The sequence below is a fragment of the Trachurus trachurus genome (genome assembly GCF_905171665.1).
Source record: "Trachurus trachurus genome assembly, chromosome: 21".
Classification (NCBI taxonomy): domain Eukaryota; kingdom Metazoa; phylum Chordata; class Actinopteri; order Carangiformes; family Carangidae; genus Trachurus; species Trachurus trachurus.
The window spans coordinates 34,943,567-34,970,955 of NC_139899.1; the positions used below are offsets into that span (position 1 = coordinate 34,943,567).

The 27,389-nt window shown below is 40.5% G+C and overlaps 1 protein-coding gene across 1 annotated transcript; it reads right to left on the reverse strand.

Moving 5' to 3' along the window:
- Positions 1-6,831: 6,831 nt before the first annotated feature.
- Positions 6,832-26,178, reverse strand: ube2g2 (ubiquitin-conjugating enzyme E2G 2). The gene is made up of 6 exons (XM_083996432.1): positions 25,972-26,178; positions 24,888-24,923; positions 24,552-24,597; positions 16,628-16,746; positions 13,472-13,612; positions 6,832-8,249 (listed from the first exon to the last, which is right to left on the reverse strand). The coding sequence occupies exons 1-6, from the start codon at positions 26,012-26,014 to the stop codon at positions 8,137-8,139; spliced, it is 498 nt and encodes a 165-aa protein (XP_083852558.1). The 5' UTR covers positions 26,015-26,178; the 3' UTR covers positions 6,832-8,136.
- Positions 26,179-27,389: the final 1,211 nt, after the last annotated feature.

The window sequence follows — 27,389 nt, forward strand, 5'->3', positions numbered from 1 at the left end:
TTCTTGATGTTAACTGTGTGTGCACCGTGGCCTAGAGGCAGAGTGGAAGTCTAATGACCATGAGGTTGTGGGTTCGATTCACTATGGTAAAAAATTTGTATGGTGATCACTGCTTGCACTATTTGCTAATTCTGCAACAGCGTTCAGTTGCTATCAGCAGTCACACCATTTCCATTCTTGGAAATGCTTTTTCTAGTTAGTGTGACTGCTGAGCAGTCACACTATTGTTCTTCTGTTTGGCCATTTTCTTCCGCCTTTTTACGGTCTTCTTCTAGTCCTTCATACTTTGTGCTATTTCAACAATTCATATATCAAAACGTGCAGCTTTTTCTGGACTTTATTGGCATTACTTTTCTCTTTTTAACTCTTTATACTTTTTAAAATATTTAACTTTTTAGATGTTGACAGTGTGCAGATGATTAACAGACAACAGACTTCTTGACAACTCCACTGTAGTGTAGGGGTTAGGGTGGCCGCTTCCCAACCCTAAGGTCACTGGTTCGAATCCAAGGGAAGAACTCTTGATATGTTATGTTGAATTCTGCTCTCCTCCCCCGCCTTCAATTGGTCACAGGTGTTTGTTATCTCCTTGATTACTCATACCAGTTTGCAGCACATCATCACATTACAATGAATGACAACAGTCATGAAAACAGTGTGCTCTCTGTAGCCGAGTGGCAGAGTAAAGGTTTAGTGATCATATGGTCATGGGTTCGATTCCTGCCTTAGTCATTTCACATCATTGCTTGACTTTTGATTCCAATTATTCAGCTGTCATTGGACAGTCTTTGATTCCTCATAGTATAAAGCTCATTGTATCAAAGGTTTTCTTTACCCCTCACATACTGTCTCTGTCTGTAGCCTAGTGGTTAGCTTGCTGGTCTGGAGACCTGAAGGTTGCTGGTTCAAATCTTGCCTCAACAACAATTATAGTGAATTATTTTCCCAGTCGTCATCTGTTGACTTCTGATAACTTGCTTCATGTTGAAACTGCTGCTCTCAGCCTGAAATTCACAGAAATTTTCATTCTAAGTCATTCAAGCTTGACTCTCAAGCTTTCTTGATGTTGACAGTGTGCAGATCATTAACAGACAACAGTCTCTGCAACTGTGTGTGCACTGTGGCCTAGAGGCAGAGTGGAAGTCTAATGACAATGAGGTTGTGGGTTCGATTCCGACCTTGGTCAAACATTTGTATGGCGATCACTGCTTGCACTATTTGCTAATTCTGCAACAGCGTTCAGTTGCTATCAGCAGTCACACCATTTCCATTCTTGGAAATGCTTTTTCTAGTTCTAGTTCGTTCTTCTGTTCGGCCATTTTCTTCCGCCTTTTTACGGTCTTCTTCTAGTCCTTCATACTTTGTGCTATTTCAACAATTCATATATCAAAACGTGCAGCTTTTTTTGAACTTTATCGGCATTACTTTTCTCTTTTTAACTATTTATACTTTTTAAAATATTTAACTTTTTCTGCAAATTAAACTCTAGACAAATTATTTTCTCCAGTTTTGTAGCCACACTTGTCTTCTGGCTAAAATTCTGGTCAAAAATGCAAAGAGACTTAGATAATAATTTAAAATATTTTTTTAATCAGCCAGGGAGCTCTCTGCTCTCATTCAGCCCAATGCATTTTTTTCACAGCAGCAGGAGAAGGAGATCAACTTTGTAACTTCTCCACAACTCTGTCTGTAGTCCAGTTGGTAAGGTGGCAGCTTGCCAACCCCAAGGTCACTAGTTTGAATCCAGGCTGAGCAATCTTGTTATGTGATGTTGAATTCTGCTCCCCTCCCCCACCCTCAATTGGTTACAGGTGTTCGTTAAGAGACGCATTAATTGCTTCTGCCACCGTTTGCAGCACATCATCACATTACAATGGCAACATGTTTATGTCTGTGCTCTCTGTGGTGAAGTGGCAGAGTAAAGGTTTATTGATCATGAGGTCATGGGTTCGATTCCTGCCTCATTCATGTTGTACTTTCTGCTAGAGACTTCATTCAAATTCTGATTTGTAGACAAACTTCTAATGGCTCATGTATGATGCTTTTTTCCTGCCATCCAACCACAAGGTCACAGGTTCAAATCCCACCTGAGCAGTCTTGTTAGTGTGTCAGCCACTTTGAACTTTAACCAATACCACTTGGTCTGGTCACATGATCAAACTTGATAATGCATATGCGCCCCCACCTATTCTCTTTACCTCTTTCAATCTTGGTTTGTGTTAACATGTTTCTTGTTTATACCACTGCACTAAGATTGATTTGCACTGGAACTACAGCTTTGGGCTCGTTAACTTCAGAGTGAGACAGAGTGCAGTTCATCAACAGACAACAGTCTCTGTAACTGTGTGTATACTGTGGCTTTGAGGCAGAGTGAAAGTCTGCTGACCATGAGGTTGTGGGTTCGATACCTACCTTGGTCAACCATTTGAATGGTGATCACTGCTTGCACTATTTGCTAATTCTGCAACAGCATTCAGCTGCTTTCAGCATTCACGCATGTTCCGTTAGGAAATGCTACTTTATCTAGTTTCTGAATACAACCCGGATCCGACCCGCCCGTCAATATTAAGACCCGCTGCCCGTTAGATCGCCGTCATCACCGGCGATAACGAGGGTATAGCCGTACTCTTTAGAAAAAAGAAAAAAAAGAGAGAGAGAGGGGGGAGCCGTACTCTTTTGCGGCTAATTCCGGAACGGAGAATGATAGCGACGTAATTCTTTTTTTAATGAAAGCAGGACACTTCAGCCTTTACATTGATCCCATCGGTGTCTTTGTAGCTTTTACCCAGAAGCCGAGCAGTCAAGCCATGACTCCAGGGAAAGCTGTGAGCGGTCACACGAGCAGCCAAAGATCGTTTATTTACATCAAGATGCTGCTCTGTTGTTGCCGTGAGTGATAAAAAAAAAAAAGATTTGCTACGCTGGTTCGTGCAGCTGCGCGTGAGTTTTCCTCTGTAGGCCTACACATTCACCCGCGTTCATTTGAGTTCCGCCCGTGCCCGACCCGTGAATTTTCACAAGACAGCTGATCCACCCGTTGAACACCGTTTTTGCGGGGTACTAGGGGTGGGCGATATGACGATATTAGATCGTGAAGGATTAAAACATGTAGACGATCTGCCAAAGTGCAGAGATCGTAGGATCGTCTGGGGCACATTCTATAAATTGCAGTTCTATGCTGATGCACCGGACGTGTTACATCCTCAACCTGAACGACCAATCATAGCGAATTACGGGCAGTGACGCGCTTTCTTACCCGCCTCCTTGTTTGTGTGTGTGGCGGTAGCCGCATGGAGAGCCATGGCTGAAAGCCAAAGCAGGAGTTGGTCGCTTTTTCTTTTTTTTTTTTAAACAGCGTTTCACTATCTGTCATCTCTGCCAGTCAGCGCCTCCACCTGCCGTCTCTCTCGCGTGCTGATGAACTGAACTGATGAATCCAGGTGTGTCTGACCATTGTGACTATTCAGACACACCTGGATTCATCAGTTTGTCCAATAATGTAAGACAGATAAAAGAGCAGCCTTAAATTCAGGAAGTAGCAGAGCTGTGCATAGAGCCCATTAAAATCTGTTCAGAAAGGCTCTTTGACCTAAATTGTCTGTTTTTCAATTTTCGATTTAAGATCGTGAAAAAATCAAGATCGTTATTTTATTTTTAAAAAATCGTGATATGATATTTTGGTAACGCTTTATATTAAGGTCCTTGTAATAAGCATTAGTTAATAGGTAATAAGGCCCTTATAAGTGATTACAAGATGCTTATTAACATTATTATGCATTTATAAAACTATATATGTATTAATAGACTCATTATAATATAGTTAATAGCAGACTATAAGATATTTATAATAACTTATAATAAACTTAGTTAACTGTTTGTTGATGCTTATGAACATTAATAAAATCCTTATGAGTATCTTATAATTGTTCATAATAACATTACAAACACATATATTGACTCAACTAGCCCAATCATTATGTCTTTGTTATGCCTTTATTAATCTTAAGGTCTGTGTAATAAGCGTTAGTTAATAGGTAATAAGGCTCTTATAAGTGCTAACAAGTATTAAAAGTCTCATTATAATATAGTTAATAGTAGACTATAAGAGATTTATAATAACTTATAAGAAACTTGTTAACTGTTTGTTGATGCTTAAGTATCAATTTAGCCCAACCATGATGTCTTTGTCATGCCTTTATTAATCTTTTTTTTGTTTGATTTATTAACATTATACTTTATTGCTCATCTATTATAAGTTTACTTGTTTACAGTAAACTGTGCTTTTTGCAGGTACTGGATCTAAAGCGAGAACAATGTCTTATTAAGGCTGATAAATCTTTTATTATGCATTGGATTTTGGTTTTCAGAAAGGTGCGTCGGAGGAGAAGAGCAGACTTGTAGAGTTTCTTCTCACTTGAAACATTTATTAAGCGATTGTTTCGTTCAGACCTTTCCCAAGGCATTGTCTCTGACCCTCTTCTTTGTCATCTTCATCTGGTGACAGATTTGATTTTTTTCAGGTTTTTTTTTTTTTTCCCTGAAGGTAGGCTATTTAATTAGGATTTAAAGTTTTTTTGGTCGAACTACCTTCAAAAATCAGTTTTCTGAGTTTGTTTTGTGTGCTTGGCAAAGTCACTTTTTTTTCTTCCTCCTCCTTCCAGTGTTTTTGAGGGACCGCTTCTTTTCTGCTTTTTCTCAGTCTGTACAGTCTATGCTGTTGAGTGATTCTTTACCCCTTTCGCTTTTATTTTGAAGGCAAACAGCAAAACTGGAAGTTCCGGTTTAAGCTAGCCGCTGATAGCTTAACACATGTCCATCATGGATGTATTAACGATGCCCATGTGTAAAATGGAGGTAGTTGCCCAACATTTTTGCCCCCGAGTAGAATTCAAACCCATTCTGGGCCTCGAAAAGAAGCAGCTGACAAGAGGAAGCGTTGTGAGACGGAGGATGACTCTTCTGGTAAGTTTAACTGCTGCAACTAGTTAGTACAAACTCAAACATGCATAGCTAACGTTAGCCGAAGCTAGTGTAGACCTAGCCGCCTCATGACTGTTGCTGCCCTACGGAAGCGCTCCTCTGTTTATCAGTGAGAAAGTTTTTATATTAAAATAATGTAGTTTATTTTGTCTCCAGCTAGGCTTATATAGGCTACAGACAGTGTACATTGTCGAAATATATAGGCTAACTTCTCTCTTTCGTTGTGCACCGTCTGATATGTTCTTGACACTTTTCTGTACATGATAGCCTACTTACTGCTGTGTACATTCAGCACAGTCATTTGAGTTTGAGTTTAATGAAATGTGCTACATTAAGACTCTATTTAAAATGCTTGAAAATTCAACTGTAAAGTGTTATTGCAGGATATATCAAGACTTTTATTTTTATGTTTTTACATTTTAAAAAAATGTCATTATGAAAACTCAGATGTAAATTTCCTCTATCCTCATTCTCTCCCGACCCCTCCTCAGACTCTCCTCAAGCTCCTCAACCTCAGATGATGGCAAGAAGAAGAGGAAGAGGGAATTGCTTTTGATGCAAACAAGAGTGCAAAAGAGCAGCTGCGTTAAATGTTCAATGGAATTAAAAAAAATAAATAAATAAAAGTGTACTTTTTTTTCAAAGACCTGTTTTAGGTTTTTTTTAAAATACATTTTAAGTATAAAAATCATGTTGCACTTTGCAAAATTGCACTTTTTTGAGTTAAATTATGTTTTGTATAATATGCTAAATGTTTTAAAGGTGCTTTCTACCTGTTTTAGGTGATTTTGATTTTTATAAATTTTCAGTAAAATGTCTCTTTACTTGACAGCAATGAATAAAACAATGTTGGGCTTCACTGTTGAAACATTTGTATTACTATGCAATCTTTTCTTTACATTTTATCAACCTTGACCACATGTATTGTTCATTACAGATGTGGAAGTTGTGAAAATCATTGTTAACCATTAATGAATGCATTACAAAAGATTTATTAGACTTAATAAGGCATTGTTCTCGCTTTAGATCCAGTACCTGCAAAAAGCATAGTTAACTGTTAACAAGTGCATAGTTAACTGATAATAAGGGCATAATAATGCACAAAAAAAGATTTATCAGCCTTAATAAGACATTGTTCTCGCTTTAGATCCAGTACCTGCAAAAAGCATAGTTAACTGTAAACAAGTGCATAGTTAATTTATAATAGATGAGCAATAAAGTATATACGGTAATTAATGTTAATAAATCAAACAAAAAAGATTAATAAAGGCATGACAAAGACATCATGGTTGGGCTACACTCAATGTGTTTGTAATGTTATTATGAACAATTATAAGATACTCATGAAGATTTTATTAATGTTCTTAAGCATCAACAAACAGTTAACAAGTTTCTTATAAGTTATTATAAATCTCTTATAGTCTGCTATTAACTATATTATAATGAGACTATTAATACTTGTAAGCACTTATAAGAGCCTTATTACCTATTAACTAACGCTTATTACACAGACCTTAGGATTAATAAAGGCATAACAAAGACATAATGATTGGGCTAGTTGAGTCAATATATGTGTTTGTAATGTTATTATGAACAATTATAAGATACTCATGAGGATTTTATTAATGTTCTTAAGCATCAACAAACAGTTAACTAAGTTTATTATAAGTTATTATAAATCTCTTATAGTCTGCTATTAACTATATTATAATGAGTCTATTAATACAAATATAGTCTTATAAACGCATAATAATGTTAATAAGCATATTGTAATCACTTATAAGAGCCTTATTACCTATTAACTAATGCTTATTACAAGGACCTTAATATAAAGTGTTACCGATATTTTTGCCTTATCGCCCACCCCTACGGGGGGTACCCATCGGATACCCGCGGGGATCCGACCTGATGCAGGACTCTGGTGTGGAGGAATATTAAATGGTTGTTGTGTAGTTTTATGGACCTTTTTGTGTCGGGCCCTGTTACTCTCATCTAAAGTTTTGGTTGGACTAGGAACCGGCCTCCCGGGTCTCCAGATGACCTTTGAGGAATAAAAAACTACTCCAGAGTATTCATCAGCATGAGGGGGAGGTAACAATGACTAATGAATTTCATTTTTTGGTGAACTATCCCTTTAATGTGTACTGTCGCTCTTCACAGATGAAGCTTCTGACATAAAAATAAAGTTCTTTTGAATCTGAATTGAATCGATTAAAGACACAGAAACATTGAAACACGTCGTCATGACCAGGAACTGAAACTGCAGAAGTTTAATCTGGAAACTGTGAACAATGTGTTTGTGATGCTGAGCTGTGAGCGTGTTGCTACGACGACAAGCGAACAGACGACTCTTCTCTCTCTCTCGTCCTCCGTTTTATTATTTGAATGAAACAACGACAAATTAAAACAAACATCACAAAACGACTTCCAGCCTCGTTTCTTTTCTTTACAAGTGTTCAAGTCTCTGAGGACAGAAGCCCCGCCCCCTCTGGCCCGGTCGTCCAATCACAGCTCAGCCCCGCCCCCTCTGGCCCGGTCGTCCAATCACAGCTCAGCCCCGCCCCCTCTGGCCCGGCCGTCCAATCACAGCTCAGCTCCGTCAACACTGGGAGTTTGTTTGTCTGTTTGTTTGTTTGTTTGTGGCTCGTTGAGCAGCTGCAGCCGGTCGTTGTTGTTGTAAATGTGATGACATCATCATCATCGTCGTCGTCGTCGGCGACGTGGAGCTGATTGGTTCTGATTATTACTGATTTGAAATGAAACGTTGACTTGAATTATCGATGTCGATAAATAAACGCTGTGACGTCACCGGTCGTCCATAGCGACGGCGTGCAGGTGTGGCGATGATGTCATCATGGAGGTGAGGTCACATGTCAAAACTTTTAACTTTTAATTAATTAATTAACGATTTAAACGTCCGATCGTCCATCAGTTCATTGATCTGTCCATCGGCAGCACACGTCCGTCTGTCTGTCTGTGTGTGTGTGTGTGTGTGTGTGTGTGTGGTTTCCATGGTGACGAGGAGGACGCTGTGCGGTCGCCGCGGTGATGAAAAGGTACCGGAGAGTCAGACGTTTCTGAAACAGACAAACACAGACAGAGTCTCGTGGTGATGACGTCATCCTCCTCCTCCTCCTCCTCCTCCTCCTCCTCCTCCTAGAGACCGAGCGACTTGCGTACGATCTTCTGGGCCAGTTTGTAGAACTGCTCTCTGTCCTCGCGCCACATCTTGGAGGCGTCGACGTTCGCGCCGCTCTCGTCGTTGGGCTCTGTGGGGGGGGGGGGGGGGTGACATCATCAGTAAATGGTAAATGGTCTGTATTTATATAGGACGAATCTCCTTGTTGTTTACAACTACTTCCTGGTAGAAAACCAGCATGAGAACAATAGTGACGGACGAGAGTTTCACTATTTATATCTAATTTTTCATGTCACTATATCACCGTTTAGACTAATCTGATGTTTGTAAAGTTTATAAAACCAATGATTGGACAAACATTACTATTTCTGTGTGCACATTTTTGTAATTAGTCATGGTTATCAGAGATTAGCTGGGCTAACGGTTAGCTACCTGTTTAACTTTAATAACTCAGTGACTCAATAAACGCTCCATGAAAAAATATTTTCTCCAGCGGATATCTGAGTTCCAACATGACTGAGCTAACTGGAGTAGTTTCATGTGGTGTCCCACAACGGGAGGGTTTTAACAGCTGACGTCCTGATGTTAGCTTAGCTACCGCTGTTCGCTTAGCTACCGTTAGCTTAGCTACCGTTAGCTGTCCCTGTCAGCTGAGCCACTGATACTTTCTAGGGGAGCGTGCCTATGTTCCCACAGCCCTATGTTCCCACAGCCCTATGTTCCCACGGCCCTATGTTCCCACAGTTCTAAGGTTTTCCTCAAAATTAGGCCCTATGTTCCCACTGGACTCTCTACCTATCTGGGGCCGTATTCCTAAAGATTCTTAGTGCAAAGAGTTGCTCCTAGTGGCCAAATTCTAAGAAAATTCTTAGAATCATGATGTTTTCTTAGAATTTCTCCTAAAAGTTAAGAGTAGATCCTAGTAAAGATAAAAGCTATTCCTAAAGAATCCTAGCTCTTAAGAGAGCTCCTAAGGTGGGATCTGTTAAGAGTAGGGAAGAGGACTTTTAAGTGGCTTAGGAGTTCCCTAAGCAGAGGACAAAATGGTGGACAGAAGAGGCAGGAGAGATATTCTCCAAACACTGGATGACAGTGAATTAATGAAACGCTACAGATTGTTCCTGTTCCTCTGTCCAGTTGGATTTCCTTGTTCTTTTCTTCTCCATTGCTGTTCACTGGTTTGTGGTAGATTTCAAAGCCAACCAACACTGCTTCTTATAGGCCGGTCAGCAATCACAGACACTGATTAAAGCTGAGCCATTTTACCCTCGTTAATACCAAATTGAGTTGGAAAGTTGAAAGTGCAAAAATGACCAGCATGGTAATTAATATAAGCAAATAAATCTAAGTTTCACTATGTGAATAGTTAAGAAAAGTTTTCACACATTTTGTAGGATAATTTTAAAGTATAGCTTACTATTCATTTAACAGATATTTTCTTTTATGTGAAATAATTTTTACAATTACACAGTCTTCATAAGATTGGATTTTATGGTTAAATTTATCGATTTGAGGGTACATCCTTTGCCCATTATCACCAAAAGTATATTTTTTATCTAGCTTTTTTTTAAAGTATATTTTTTGGGCATTTTGGCCTTTAATTGACAGAACAGTTGAAAGAGAGACAGGAAATGGGAGGCAGAAAGACATGCAGGATAGGACTGCTCCACAAGGGATTCGAACCGGGGCCACCTGCAGTGAGGACTATAGCCTCAACACATGGGGCGGGTGCTCTTTATCTAACTTTTAGGATCAACCAATCACAGCGTTTGAAATGATGACTCATACCTAGCAACGGGGGTCAACCACACCTCCTCACTAAGATAGGAGTTTCTGTCCACTCCTTGCTCAGAGTTCTCTGAGAGTGTTCTGGAATCACTCCTAAGCTAAGACTCCTTGCTAGGAATTTTTAGGTTAAGTTAGGAGCTCTCTGAGAGGATTCTTAGAATCTTTAGGAATACGGGCCCTGGACTCTATCTACCTGGCCTGTCTAGCCTCTACCGGGTCTTTTTACTAAACTTAACCAACTCTTTTCTTCATTGCCTAAACCCAACCAATGGTGGGACCAAAGGGCTGTGGGAACATAGGGCCTAATTTTCAGTGACAACAAAAGTTAGAAATGTGGGAACATAGGGCTGTGGGAACATAGGGCTGTGGGAACATAGGAATGACCCCCTTTCTAGACACTGTGATTCCCCCAAACTGAATAAATACAACACATAGCAACACAAAACACACACACAGAAATAGTAATGTTTCTTCAATCATTTCAGATTTGTCTAAACGGTGATAGGGCGTGAAAAATATGATATATAGCTAAACTCTCGTTCGTTACTATTGATCTCATTCAAATTACGTGCTGGTTTTCTACCCGAAAGTAGAATGTAAACAACAAGGCGATTCGGTCTATAGCACTCTACCTGAACGATACCCAAAGCGCTTTACAGTACATCACATTCACACACTGACGGCGGAAGCTGCCATGCAAGGCGCTAACCACGACCCATCAGGAGCAAGGTGGGTAAGGTGTCTTGCCCAAGGACACTACGGCAGCAACCGGGACAGAGCGGGATTCGAACCGCCAACCCTCTGATCTCTGGACGACCCGCTCTACCACCTGAGCCACTGCCGCCCCAGTCAGTGACATCATCAGTGACATCACAGGCAGGTGCGTGCGGTTCCCTGTAAAGACTCCAACTCTAACATCAGGTTCAAGCTGTAACTTTTAACCACAGAAAGTTTCTCTGAACTAATAAAACAAAGGAAATCTTAAAGTTTAAATATCAAACTGATGTGTTGTTTTGTAACGTACATCCTGGATCTATCTCTCCTTTATTCTGGTCTTGTGATTTTACGTATAAACTCTGGAGAGATATTAAAGGACAATTCCAGGCAAATTCAACTGGGGTCTGTATTTTCCTAACATTTCAAAGTCTCGCGCGAGACCCAAGTTGACGCTCGGTGTGTTCAGGTGCAGTGGGAAGCTCCCGTTTGTGTCATAAACACAGGAATATCAACTCTGGACTTGCTTCAAGTAATAAAATCTTCTCGGCGCATGTTTGAGTAGCCACCTGACGCTGTCTGTGGGAAAAAATGTACACTTCAAGCAAGTCAAGAGTTGATATTCCTGTGTTTATGACACAAACGGGAGCTTCCCACTGCACCTGAACACACATAGCGGCAACTTGGGTCTCGACTCCGCCAGACTTTGAATTAGATCTAGTTTTACAAACATGTCGGCTTGTTGAAGTAAATAAACTTCTGGGTGCATGTTTGAGTCTCCATCTGACGCTGTCTGTGGCTTTGAGGGATGGAAACAGCCTAAGCAGCAGAACTTCAATCCGCTCCCATTCATCGCTGCCGTGGCGACGCGGGGACAGACACAACTACCGCAAAACAGGAGACATTAAACATGAAACCTTCAGATTCCTTCTGTTAGACCTAAAATGTTAGGAACATACAGCCCGAGTTGAATTTGCCCGGAATTGTCCTTTAACTCCTCTGTTGACAACAATATGCCATCAAGCTTTATTCTATACTACGATAACACCATATTTGGTTGTTATGATGATGTTTATTTCCTCATAAACCTGATCTGACTTTTTGCTAAATTCTACATCGATCTACACAAACGTGAGTTTTCAAACAAAAAAACAAACTTCTTTGGGTTAAAATCAGAGTTTGAGCAGAACATTACAACTCTCTCCTGGGCGCTAAACAAAAAGCTTTTAAAACTGCAAACATCTGGACTGTGTTTAATGTCTTTATTTGAAAACAGTTCTTCTTTTCTACTATTGACCTGTGTGCTTATGTTCTTATTGTTCTATGGTATTATTTTGGCCAAGTTAAACGCGGCAAAGGCTGCAGAAGAGATGGATGAATAAAAGAAAAAGGCAAAAAAAAAAAAAAAAAAAAAAAAAAAAAAAAGAGGGCTCTCACACCATCCCAACAAATAATACACTGGACTTTGCTCGCTGTCGATTGGACCATTCTGTGACTTTGTGACATGTCAGGCTACAGGAAGAGACTGTTGTTCACTCATGATTGGAAATATGGACACATGTGCAAACACACACGTAATCTATATGTACTGTCTAGAGCTAGACTGCAGCTCTATGTGCTACCTACTGCTGTAACATGTTATGTCAAAATGTCATAAGTAAAAGAATAACTTTATTCTATATCAAAATGTAAAAAAGAAAAAAAGAAAAAACAAACGAAAATATTATGATATGATCTGCACACTACCTATTGCTGTAACATGTTATGTCAAATGTCATAAGTAAAAGAATGTTATATCAAATGTAAAAGCAAAAACAAAAGAAAAAGATTATTATATGATCTGATTATGAAAAAGATTTTATTCTGTGGGTAATGGGGGCGGGACTAGATAAGCTTTTGCTTCTCCCGCTTTCCCTTTCGGCCATGTGTATTGTATTACTCGAATTAAGATGAAGTGTGATGATAATGATTTTGACATGCCCGAAATAAACAAATTGATTGATTGATTGATTGATTTTCTATCTTTATTTTATTTAGTTGTATCTGTCTCTACAGTTCTTTGCTTTGTCTGTAAGAGCTACCAACCTTTATTGTTGGAATTCAATGTACCGTTTGAATTTAAAGGAGAATTCCGGTCATTTTTGACCCTAAATCGTTGTCCTGATGGTCACCCAGTGTTGGTTGGAGCAAAAAACGCGAGCAAAAAAATTGATGCAGGCAAACCAGAGTTACCATGGCTACCCAGCGCTAGGGATAGCCACAACGCTAACCCATGGGGGCAATTCTTTCAACCACAACAAACTCAAACTCAAAAATAAACGGTCAGAGATATTTTGGACATTACCACTGCACTGCTCCACCGTTTATTTTAGTAAAAATAAAAGCAAAAGCAAAAATAAAGATGCCTTGCCTAGTAAAGAAATCATCACAACAAGGACAAAGTGTTAGTTTCTCTCTGTGATGGGAGAGTAATGTCTTTCTGGGATGTTTCAGAGTTAAAAACACAAAGTTTCTACTGTTTCTACTCTACACTATATGAGTTCAGTGGTGTCTCTAAGGATTCCAGTCATGTACCAGAGATATCTGATTGTTTTCTGAGTGTTTGTTGTGGTTGAAAGAATTGCCCCCATGGGTTAGCGCTGTGGCTATCCCTAGCGCCGGGTAGCCATGGTAACTCTGGTTTGCCTGCATCAATTTTAGTCGCGTTTTTTGCTCCAACCAACACTGGGTGACCATCAGGACAACGATTTAGGGGTCAAAAATGACCGGAATTCTCCTTTAAATAAAGAGAAAAAGTTTAAAGAGCATAAAAACCAAAGTGTGTGTGTGTGTGTGAGGTGTGTGTGTTACCTGCCAGCATGCTGACCACAGACAGCAGGATCTTCTCGACGCTCTGGACCGGACTCCACCGCTCGGCGCTGCTCTCGTATCCCATCGGGTCGTCGCCCGGAGCGTGAAGGATGGAGATGCAGACTCGTCCGTCTGGGTAGACTGGAGGGGGGGGGGGGGGTTTAGTTTTCAGTTAAATCACTCCAAAACAAATACTCTACAATTAAATACTAACAAATCTGAGCTGTTTTTTTTTCAGACTCTTATTTTGAAGTGACAACCTGACTCTAGTTTCGGGGATGCAAACGGGTCAGGACCAAAAAAGAGAGGAACTGTCGGGGGGGGCGGCTGCTCACCATTAACAAATAATTATATTATAATATCACGGGAAAGTCCATTTCCTGTAGTTCAACCCCAACCATAGTTTTCAGAAGGCCAACACTTCTATATTAAAAATGCTTTAAAAAAAATGCAATTTTACTGAATTTTAGGCCTTCACTGAATGTTAGCCATAATTATTACTATTAAAAGGAACTGAATAAATAAAGACATGGGATGTTTCATTCAGTGTGTAATGGACATATACATATAATGTATTAGTTTCACTTTTTGAAGTGAATTAGTGACATAGGCCTTAATAAACTCTCCCATGATATTCTAATGCACCTGTACATCAGAAACAATAACAGTAATAGGCACAGTAGGATATGCAATAATTAAAGCAGAAGTGAGTGATATATTTGTGTTAATATAAGTCTTAAATAGTTGTATCTTCCGACAGCAATCACTTACATAGAGTGTTTGGTCTGAAACACGGGTCTGTCAGTCACTCTGCTCTGCTCTGAGCCAAGGAGAAAACATTTATCGTATCCTACAGTTTTTATCCAATGAGGAGAGAGAACGGCATGCAGGGCTGTGTGTGCAGCCAAGGGACGCCGTGAATCTGGTGACGTAGGGACGAGGACTGTTATGGTGCGTTCAAGGAAACTCGTGTTTTTCCGACCTGTGAAGTGGTACCAGTTCGATCTGGTACGACTTCACGGGTCAGAAGTTACGAGTGGCCGTTATAGTGACTTTCACCGGTAAAACAGGTCGGAGAAACACGAGTGGGTTGCCTGGAACGCTACAAAGTCGTAAGTTGTGACTTGAAGCTGTAATTTACGGTTTCAAAAGCCTGCCTGGAACGCAGCATTAGCCAAAACGACCGGATCACTCACTTCTGCTTTAACTAGGCTACTGCATACGTCTTGACAGCTACTTTACACTGTTGATTTGTATAATCCCAACAGACATGTCGACATGTCTGTTGTAGTTTTCAAAGTAAAAGCCCAGTGTGTGTGTGTGTGTGTGACACGCGCAGCGGGGGCGTGGCCTGTTTATCAGTTCATCAGACTGTGATGTGATAACTACTTCCTGTCATGGAGGCCGGGACTCGAACCGCCGATCATCATGTGTTTTGTTTTGTTATGTTCACCCGCTGCAGGACGAGGCGCTACAGTCGCAGCAGGAAGTTCAGCTGCAGGCCATGCTGGCGCGTGTGTGTGTGTGTGTGTGTGTGTGTGTGTGTGTGTGTGTGTGTGTGTGTGTGTGTGTGTGTGTGTGTGTGTGTGTGTGTGTGTGTGTGTGTGTGTGTGTGTGTGTGTGTGGCCTGTAATCAGACGGCCGGTGACATCACAGCTCAGACGTCTGTCCACTAATCACAGCGTTGCTAATGACAGCGACACGCCGTCGACACGGCAACGGCAGCGTGTTGCGACCGGCGGAGTCGGACGCAGCAGCGACTCAGCAGCTTCCTGTCACATGACACAGCGACTCGGAGGAAAAGCTCTGAAAATCAGGTCCAGGTTGTAAAAAAAACAGCACTGCTCCTTTAACCCGTGACCTGCAGTCCAGTTGTTCAAAGGTAATCTAATCCGATCGGATTTAGGATAATGGATCGGATCAAATCTTGAAAACGTGTTGTTTCAAAACCAAGAACGGATCCTGAGACCGGATCAGATCCAGTCCTGGTTTTCATCTGGATCAAACCCTCAGTTTGTGTTGATCAGAACTTTTTAGTAACGACCGGGAAAACTTTGATCCAGAACATCAGGATTATTCTGATCCCAGCAGTTTGGTGGATTCAGGAACAACATGTGATTTAATCATAATGTAGTATATATACATACATTTATTGATTTATATTGTGCACCTAATGTTTAAACCACAACAGTGATTAGTAAATAAAGTTCACTTCTGAATATTCTACAACTGACAAACTTTTCCCCAAACTGAATTTAATGAAATTTGAAGTTTGAATTTTAAAGGCCCCATGGCATGAAAAATGTGATTTTGGTTATTTTTTCGTGCTTGGGGAGGTCTCTGGGCCACGTATAAACTGCCCCATGCATCAAACTGGTCATAAACGGAGAAACACACACCGCCCATTTGTAGGAACTGTCTCTTTAAGACGAGCAGATAGCACTTCCTCCTTTCTGTGATGTCACACACAAGGTAACTCCGCCCACCGTGACCAGTTGTTTTTTTTCAATTTTTATGAATGCAGCTTAGGCTTCAGTTACTTGCCTGTGATTGGCCCGACTACATGCCACTCAAAAACAGTGAGCCAATCAGAGGAGAGGTTCTCATTCTCTCTTCTGATTGGCCAAATGACCTGTGCCTGCTAGAGCTCCAGAAAGAGGCAACAGAAAGGGGCAGTAGAAACAATATGAAGCAGATCACAGGTACTCAAAACCAATGATACATCTTGTTAGGGATATCAGCAGGTAAATAAACCCAGAGAAAAGTGCACAGCATGGGGCCTTTAAAACACATGGGGAAATATTCACAATTTCACTAATGTACTGTATATTTGCTTTTAATTTGTTTATTTTAACAGCCCAACCAGATGGAGTCTGGCTGTTTAAAAGACACTGAAGAAACAACAAAGTACAGAATACAACACATACACTTCACTTTTAGAATAGAATTTAATAGAATGCCTTTATTTATCATTATGCTTTTATGTGACCCTATACTGCTGTTCTACCTGTTGTTAACAGACCAATCAGCCCTCGAGAAGTGAGAAAGGACCGGAGTTCATAAGGAAATAGTGATGTGCAAATTATATTAAAGGGTAAAGTGGGCGGAGCCTGTGATGACTCATCATAAAGGGGGCGGAGCCTGCAGAGAACTTACTGTTGGGGTGGAACATGTCGCAGGTGAACCTCATCTTGGGAGGACTGAGCGGGTAGTCGGACGGGAAGCTGAGGACGGCGGGAAACACTCCGCCTTCAAAACACGTGTCCTGAGGCCCCCTGCAGCGGAGACACGGAGACAGAGAACATCAGACAGAACATCCTGGCACTTTAAAGGATCCATCACCTGAAAATCACTTTTTTTCAGGTTATTGCATGTATAACTCGATCTTCTCTGTCACTGACAATAGCTGACATGTTTTCCGGGCAAAGAACTTCACTCTCGCCTCCTCCCCCCTAAATTCACCGGCAGTTGAAAAAAACGCGATTTTTGATTGGTCTTCTCGTTGACGTCACCGAGAAGCCGAGGATCAGGAGAGGGAGGGGGGACTATCCCCCCGCACGCCGTACGCAGCAGCCGGCAGCGGTAGTAGCTGTGAAACAGGCGGAAAGCTGTTTTATTTCCTGCTGTAGCGCTGTTATTACGTCACTTTATTAAGTTTTAATATTTTTTGATGCGAGAAAGTAACCGTTTACATCCAAATAACGGCTGTTTAGAAGTTCGCTCTGATGTTTTTCGGAGAGAGTGAAACTCCACCTGCGGAGCAACGACCGCGACATCACAGAGGCAGCAGCCGGTCTGCTGACGTGCTCGGCCGGCCACAACTACGTCGACACCGCGGCGGACAACACGTTCGTTAATTAACTTAGCTTTTAGAGGTTTACCATCGGCTGGTTAACTTCTTTTTAGGATGTAAATGCTAGTCTCATTGATGAAATCTAACAATTGTGGCAGTTTGTTTGAATGAAAAGTGAAGCTTCCTGTGTGTACTGGACAGAGGAGTGGCGCTGCCTGGGGGCTCTGTACAGAAATCACCACATTAACGTCAATAAATACATGTTTTACAATGAACCGATCAGCCTGCATTACATTTTATTTATTTATATATCCACCTTTTTCTGAACGTCAAAAACGTAAGCCGGTTTTGCTCTTCCGGTGGAATTTTATATTTACGTTTCCATGGTTTCAGTAGTCGCGGTAAATGCATGGAATTTTTTTTTTCAATGACAATCTGTAGAACAAGATCGCGTGTTTTTCTCGCGAGAGCAAAATTGGGTACACAAATACGGATAAATAAAGGTGAATGTTGCATATTATTTCTCAAAAATGTGCATTTAAGACCCTTTCAACACCTAAAACCAATATAAACACCAGGTGATGGATCCTTTAAACCAAAGATATTCAATATACAGAAAGATCCTCCATGAACGGCTGCTCCAATGATAGAAACAGTATCAGGGTTTATACAGGAATCTTGAAGTTAATTCTAATACTTTTTTAAGACTTTTCCAAGACCTTCTCAATATTTTTTAACACCTCACCGCCACTTCAAGCTGTAACCATTTACATCAGTGACACTTTTAACGTAATAACAGTTTTAGTTTGTGATAAAGACTGTAGACCACTATGATACAACAGAATTCAAGGATAATAAATCAAAGGCAAAGTTTATCAAAAAAACAAAACATTGCTCCACTCAAAAAACAAAAACAACAATCTTCTTTTCTTTTTTATGTACTGGTTCATCTTTGTTTTTTAATAAAACTAATAAATTCACACACTTTCACAATGTTTTTTAGGACTCAAACTCTTAGACAACTAATTCAGAAAAAATACCTTCAAAATGTAAGACTTTATAAAGTCCTGAAAAGACTTTTTAATACTTTTTAAGGGTCTTAATTTTCCCAAAATTGATTTATCACCTTTTAATACTTTTCAAGACCCCGCGGATACCCTGAGTATACACTTCCTGTCTCTCTAAGTGGGCGTGGCCAACCGTCAGTCTCACTTCCTGTCTCTCTAAGTGGGCGTGGCCAACCGTCAGTTTCACTTCCTGTCTCTCTAAATGGGCGTGGCCAACCGTCAGTTTCACTTCCTGTCTCTCTAAGTGGGCGTGGCCAACCCTCAGTTTCACTTCCTGTCTCTCTAAGTGGGCGTGGCCAACCCTCAGTTTCACTTCCTGTCTCTCTAAATGGGCGTGGCCAACCGTCAGTTTCACTTCCTGTCTCTCTAAAGGGGCGTGGCCAACCGTCAGTTTCACTTCCTGTCTCTCTAAATGGGCGTGGCCAACCGTCAGTTTCACTTCCTGTCTCTCTAAATGGGCGTGGCCAACCGTCAGTTTCACTTCCTGTCTCTCTAAATGGGCGTGGCCAACCGTCAGTTTCACTTCCTGTCTCTCTAAATGGGCGTGGCCAACCGTCACCACCTCGTCTGTGAACGTGTGTGTGGATTTATAACATTTGTAGGTAGATGAAAGTGAGATGTTTGTATTTTCTTATGATAACATTACATATTTACACTACTAACAGTCATATTTAGCATGATGAAAATAATTTAAATCATTTTCACGGGAGTTTGCGGCCGTTTGTTTGACGTTGCCATGGAGATCTGTGGCCAAATCTGGCCAGAGTGTGTCGTAGAGACAGAGACAGGTCTGGAACAAAGTGGATTTTCTCCTGATGTGTCCGTCTGAAAGTTTCCATTTTGGTGTCAAACTGTTCAGAAGAGATGTGGCTTGTGGAAAATGAGTCCAACATTTACTTCAGTGACTGTGGGGAGAAAGGACAGACCATAATCTGTGTTCATGTTAAATTGTCCCATTGGAGTCAATACACTCCAGGCTGCCTCTGGTCTCTCTAAAGGGGCGTGGCCGAGCAGAAGCCTAGTGACATCATACAGGAAGCTGACTCCTCGTGGGGGGGCGGGGCTTAGAAACCGTCTTTGTTTAAAGGGGAACTAAACCCCTCAGTTTTGGATGACGTGCTCTAAGCTTGAAATTCAAAAAATGCCTTGATTATGGGCGGGACTCAGGAGCACTGTCCGATCCCCCCTCCCCCTTGCGCCCCATTCACACCCGCGAAATCACACAAAAGAGAAAAAAAAGTAATAAACACACATCGACACTTCTGCTAGCGCTAACGAGCTACTAACGAGCGACTCTAACAGCACTAGTAGGGCGGATACTACTAGGAGAGGACGCCAGAGCCGTGACACAGCATCTACAGCTGATCCGCCGGCTCGTTAACGGCTCGTTAGCGCCAGCGCCGGCCGCACTAACGACTCCCATTCAGGCAGCTGTTAGCAGCCGTTAGCCGCAGCAGAGCAGCTAGAGTGCCTAGCAACCGTTGGCGGCAGGCAGCAGCCGGTGCTGATTGGTCGGGGAGCTGGTGGCCGGTGACGAAAGCTGCCTCCAAAACGTCATCTGCCTCCATCTCAGCCAATAGAAAAATTCGATTGTAATAGCCGTGTTTCAACCCATAGAGGGCAGTCACTCTACATTTTTACTACAAAATACACCAAATTGAAATATTTTGACTAAAATGTCAAAAGTTGGACCAGAATCAACTGACAACACTACCTTATACCCAAATATATTTGTTTTCAGCAGAAAAAAGTGGTTTGGGGGTTTAGTTCCTCTTTAAACTGATGTGCACTTTAGGGCCTTGTGCAGTACTATCCAGCACTTTGATAAATACATTACAGACCGACTCTCCTTGTTGTTTACATTCTACTTCCTGGTAGAAAACCAGCTGTAATGTGAATGAGATCAATAGTAACGAACGAGAGTTTAGCTTTATATAATATTTTTCACGCCCTATCACCGTTTAGACAAATCTGAAATGATTGTTATTTCTGTGTGTGTGTTTTGTGTTGCTATGTGTTGTATTTATTCAGTTTGGGGGAATCACAGTGTCTAGAAAGCATCAGTGGCTCAGCTGACAGGGACAGCTAACGGTAGCTAAGCTAACGGTAGCTAAGCTAACGGCAGACATCAGTCACCCCCGGCGACGGCCCAGGGTAATGATGGGATGTGGTGTGGGTGATGATGTCACAGAGGAATGTGACTGAGCTGCTGTTTCAAATTGAAGGGCAGGAGAAGCCGTTGGCACGACGACAACAACAGGAGGCTCCGGTTACACCTAATGATGATGATGATGATGATGATGATGCGTTCGCTGACATCACACACAGATCGCTCCCTTTGAAGCTCCGCGTTTCCTCCGGTTCTTCACGCTACACACTTTCATTATTCACTGTTCATGTGTTTGTTTTGAAAAAATGGTTACACTTTAATTTACAGGCCGTTAATTAGGTCATAATGTCTAGAAATAGTCTATAAATAACAATTAATTACGTCATAATGTCTGGAAATAATTTATAAATAACATAACATCAATAAATAGTCTATAAATAACAATTAATAACGTCATAATGTCTAGAAATAATCTATAAATAACAATTAATTACATCATAATCTCCAGAAAATAATCTAGAAATAACAATTAATTACGTCATAATGTCTAGAAATAATCTATAAATAACAATTAATAACGTCATAATGTCTAGAAATAGTCTATAAATAACAATTAATTACGTCATAATCTCCAGAAAATAATCTAGAAATAACAATTAATTACGTCATAATCTCTAAAAATAATTTATAAATAACATAACATCAATAAATAGTCTATAAATAACAATTAATAACGTCATAATGTCTAGAAATAATCTATAAATAACAATTAATTACGTCATAATGTCTGGAAATAATCTATAAATAACAGTTAATTAGGTGATAACGCCAAGAAATAGTCTAGAAATAACAACTACGTCATAATGTCTAGAAATAATCTAGAAATAACAGTCAATTTTTTAGTAATGTCGAAAAAAAAATCCAAATCATGGAAAGCATGTGTAATCTTTCGTCTTTATGACAAACATAACATTACTATGAACTGTCTGTTACTTCTAGGCTACTTCTAGACATTATGACGTATTTAATTGTTATTTATAGATTATTTCTTGACATTATGACGTAATTAACAGCCTGTAAATTAAAGTTCTTCATATTACTTCTAATTTACTTTATGATTAACTGTGAGTTTATCTCCGTCTCTGCTCCTCTGTGTGGAGTTTGGGTTTCTTCTATATTAAAGCAGATATCAGCTTCACGGCCGTTTCGGCTAATGCTGCGTTCAAGGCAGGCTTTTGAAACCGTAAGTTACAGCTTCAAGTCACAACTACGACTTGGTAGCGTTCCAGGTAACCCGTAGCTCGTGTTTTTACCATCCTGTTGTCTGTGAAAGTTCCCTATAACGGCCACTCGTAACTTCCGACCCGTGAACTCGTACCAGATCGAACTGGTATGACTTCACAGGAAGGAAAAACACAAAGTACGAGTTTCTTTGAACGCACCATGAGTTAGCAGCCCCCGCCCTTGTCAGGCATCAATTGGTCCTCGTGCTACGTCACCACATTCACGCGCATCCCTTGGCTGCACACACAGCCCTTCATGCCGTTCTCTCTCCTCATTGGATAACACTTGTATCCCACAAGGAAAATTTTCTCCTCGGGTTACAGCAGAGCAGAGTGACGGAGAGACTCGTGTTTAGGCTGAAATACTTCATGTAAGTGATTGCTGACGGAAAATAGGACTATTTAGGACTTATATTAACAAAAACATTCCACTGATATCTGCTTTAAATATTTGGAAAAACTGTGTAGAAGATGTAAAATGTTGATGGGATAATAATGCTGCATCAGATCAATAAAACAGTTAATTATAAAAACAAACTCTACAGAACCAGAACCAACTGATGAGTGATCAACACGTATTAAAGTTCCTATTCATGGGTTGCAGTGACGTCACGTCGAAGGGACCGCCGCCATATTTGTGTCCGATTTGACAGGTCTCCTCATATGACAGCATGAAACCGCAGGATGGAAATGACAGTTTCTTGACAAAATGACAGGGTTTCATACATCCTGTCTGGGTTTATATCTCTATAACAACAGACTAACTCTATATTATCCCACTTATTACAGTTTATTAATTAATTAATTAATTTGAGACGTAATGTTGATCAAAGTCCTTAGTCCGGTCACTTCTCCGCTGTTTGCTCCTCACCCTCCTCCCAGTCGACTCGTGTGTAGTTGTTTTCAACGAGCTTTTGATAATCAATCAGTAGATTGATGAATTATCATGTAAATGTTACGATGTGGCATTTATGTCGTCCTGTCTGTCATAAGAGATGACGATACGGCACTAGTGTCACGGACTCGCGGTGGCACAGACACAGCTGGTCACAGCTGTGACACTGCGCTGGTCCGTCCGCTCTGTCCGCTCTGATCGCAGGTTTGGTTTCCATCAGCGGTGAGGGAGGCAGAGAGCCTCCACTCTCCCTCTAACCAGCTACAAGTCATTTTTCTAACATCACAATTAGTCTGAAGCTGGTAAAAATGAAACACAAGGTAAAAATCCTTGATAGTTCTTCTGCCCTGCTCCGCTGATCAGAGCGGCGTCCCTAGCAACGGGCTGTTTTACTTAGCAACGGTCTGTTATACAGAAATAAAAGACCCTAAATGCAGAATCAGTGAGTAATTAATAAGAAAGTAATCAAAATGCAGAATTCAATATATCCATGTTATTAAAAAAAAAAGTGAATCCCCTCTTTTTGTGAGACTTGTCACAGCCCACGCTGCCACTGATAGATGCCTGCAGTCAACTATTTATTCCGTCTATAACTTTACGTCTTTTGGGATGGAATAAAACTGCAGTCCGGGGTTTCTTTGGCGACTGCTATCACAGTCAACAGCACAATATAATCCTGGCATCTTTCAAATAACGTCAATTTTCGGTCTCTTGCTGATTTCCTCCTACTACTCCACTTGTTCTGGTAACGTGACGCTGTGATCTGTGCCCAGGTTGCCCTGATTCGGACACAAAGATGGCGGCGCAGAAACACAGTGACGTCATGTGAATCTAATGAATTGAACTCACTGGAACAGACACGAGTAAAGTGCTGCTGATGAGGAACATCTGGAGAACACTGACACCTGCTGGTCGCCACGGCAACTGCAGCTGGTTCATCACTGTTATTGTCTATGGATATTCTCATTCATCCACCACTGTTATTATATATTTATACATATATACAGCTCTGGGAAAAAGTAAGAGACCACCCCCAAAATGATCAGTTTCTCTGTTCTTTTTGTTTTATTCTATCAACTACCGACAACATTTCTCCCAAAATTGAAATAAAAATATTGTCATTTAGAGCTTTTATTGGCTAATGACTAAACTAGTCTAAACAACAGAAATATCAAGTCTTTTCAGACCTTGAATAATAATAATAATGCAAATAAAACATGTTCATATTTATTCCTAAACAACACAGCATACCTATAAATAGTAAAACCAGAGAAACTGATCATTTTAGAGTGGTCTCTTAATTTCTTCCAGAGCTCTGGAAAAAATAAAGAGACCACTCTAAAATGTTGTTAATAAATCAGCTTCTCTACATGTGGCAGCCATCGATTCCAGTGTCTATTGAACTCCAACACAAGCACCTCACTCGACTGAGCTGATCACCTGAACCTAATCATATTTAATGAGGAAGAAAGATTATACATGAATAAAAAAAAACACAGCTGCGATTAAAAATTGGGATTATTCCACCACTGTTGATTTCTAAACTCTTTTGCTAAGTTTAAAAAGTAGTGTTGTGTTGTTGTTTTAAAATGAATATGAACTAGTTTTCTTTGCACAAGGTCTGAAAACACTAGAACCAGAAATGTTGACCTGTTGCTGTTTGTTTTCTGCAGATAAATAAATGCTCTAACTGACAATATTTTTATTTCCAATTTGGGAGAAAATTAATGTTGTCAGTAAGTTATAGAATGAAACCAAAGTGTTCATTTGACTCAAACACATAGATATGAATAGTAAAACCAGAGGAACTGAGCATTTTGAAGTGGTCTCTTCATTTTTTCCAGAGCTGTATGCACATTATATATATATATATATACACATACATATATATACAGTATATGTACAGAGACTCGGTTGAGGGTCGGTACTCACATGATGAGCGCCTCCCACTCGAAGAAGTTCTCCTCGTTGGCCGGACCTGCAGGAGAACAGACTGATCGATGAAGATGTATTGATCGATCGATCGATCAGCAACAGTGACAGGACGATGGTGGAGAGAACTGGGACCGAGTCCAGTTTATTTCTGTCCTGTCCATGTGTGAACTCAGGTTGGAAACACTGATAACATCATGAATTATTTTATTAGCTATATAATAATAATAATTTTTTTTCCCCCAGAATCAAACCAAACTTTGTGTAAACGTAGGAAGTTGATTATGAATCTGATCCCAGGTCAGTTTCACTCATGTTCATGTGTCTCGGTCTCACCTGCAACAATCCCCTCAGGTGGGTTCAGGGTCAGCTCTGAAACACACACACATACACACATACACACACACACACACACATACACACATACACACACACACACACACACACACACACACACACACACACATACACACACACAGGTTAGCATACAATAAAACCAATCAATCGTCAACTCTTCTGATAATCTAATCATCAGTTTGAGTAGTTTTTTAGAAAGTCCAGATTCTCTGATTGCAGCTTCTTCAATGTGAATATTTCTGGTTCTTTGTTCCTTTATGACAATAAACTGAGTCTCTTTGGTTTGTGGACAAAACAAGACATTTGAGGACGATGTCGTCTGGTGGTTTGAGAAACACTGATCGATGTTTTTAACATTTTTTAACATTTTATTGATCAAACAACTGATCCATTAATGGTTTACATCATGGATAATGAAGATGATCGTTAGTTGCAGCTCTAAATAAAGTCCTGGTGGTCCTCACCCTTCGGTAGGAGGTGAACACAAACAATAACATGTCCAAACACAACAACTACATCATTTTAAAATTATGTTTCGGGCCTTTTGCACTTTGTATTATATCGTTTTTTAAATCATGTATTACACTCAAATTATGAAGCACAGTGTTTTACCTATGTTTAGGTTGCTGCCTTAGTGTATATTCTATTGCTTTAGACATTGTAGGATATATATTCCTCTTTGTATTCTATTTATTTTCCTTCTGTATGAATAAAGTTCCATCTATCTATCTATCTATCTATCTATCAGCTGATCGGATAACAACTCCATGGTGGTTATCGATCAGCTGATCGGACTCGTCACGTTATGACTTCGTTGTTTCTTGAGTTTGTTGGAGAAATGACGCAGATTTAACGCGACAGCTCTTTAGTTTTCATCTTTAAACAACAACACAGTAACGCCAGAAGTAAATCCACCTCGGTGAAGTTACACAAACACTTTTATGTATAAATCACGTTGTTTTTTTTGTTTTGTTTTAAATAAAGTTTGTTGCAGTAACGGTGCAGCTGTTAGCCTAGCCTAGCTGTTAGCCTGTTAGCTTAGCCTCAGGCCGCCGTTACTCACGTTTGTACTCCGCCATCAGCCTCTTGAGCGCGGTGCCGGCCATGCTGCTGCTCCAGTCGGACCGGAGCTACGTGAAGTTACAACCTGCTCCGGTAAAACACGGTTGTTGTTGTTGTTTCCTGCTCCGCTGCTAAACTGTTGTGACAGAAGCTGCTACGGACTCTACTGCGCATGCTCAGTTCTTCCGGTTCTACTTCCGGTTCTTCGACGTCGTGGTGACGTTGACCGGAAGCTGCCACAGCCTTGCTGCCGCCGCCTGCTGGCCCTAAATAATGAAACTAAACAGATATCACCGTGAAGAAAGATTATACACTGTTGTAAATGGAAAAATAAATCCCCGTCAATAATCTGTTTTAAAAATGAACTAAACAAATATTTTAGTTCCTTAAAGGTGTACAGAAAAGAAAATTGAATTTGAGCCCACTTTGGGTCATACAATTAATGTGATAACTCATCTTTCAGGGGGTCGGCTCCCCGGTCGGTAATTTCTCCCGCTAATCAGTGAAGTAGAAAAGTAAGAGTGTGGGGGATATTTTTCGCACTATCTGGCAACCCTGGCCTGCCTGCACGTATGAGCCCGGTGCATGGATGTAAGGCCCGGTGACATGACTGTCACTCGCTGGAGGCAGATACCGGTCTATACCGATACGTAGTAGCGTTGGGTCTCCTGGTTTAAAATACAAGGCAACAATGACGACAATAATGCAAACCGGACAAAGGAACGTTGTGTCTATGGTTATTTTGTTATTATTAGTGGTGGTGGAAATGCTGGGCGAGCCGACCAGCGTTTCTTTACTTTCGGTTTCGTGGCGAGTCATGAGAATAACGCCGCCGAATCTCCGTTTATGGTGGGAACTACGACGGTATGTGATCGTCTTCCAACCTCTGACTTTAATTCTTGATGAATGAAAACATGAGTCTGTCTTGCACCGGTCAAAGAATTTCACGGTGTGGAGGCTCATAAATGTAGTGTGGAAACACTTCGCTTTTCCAAAACTCCTTGTTGTCCCTTTAAATTTACTGACAGATGGAAATGAAAAAAATTATGGTATGATGGAAATTGCAATACGATGTAATTTGTTTATTTGTGAAGAGTCCCAATAAGTACAATGCCTTCAACCTAATACCTTTTATTTTATTTATTTATTTCACACATTTCATAATAGCAGTAGCTGATGTGTTTAAACACACCAGCTATTTATTTGTAACGCCGTTTATTCATAACGCCGTTTATTTATTCATAACGCCGTTTATTCATAACGCTGTTTATTCATAACGCTGTTTATTCATAACGCCGTTTATTTATTCATAACGCCGTTTATTTATTCATAACGCTGTTTATTCATAATGCTGTTTATTCATAAAAATGCTCTGCAATAATCTGTATTCACTGACTGACAGCTCATGCACAGAAATTA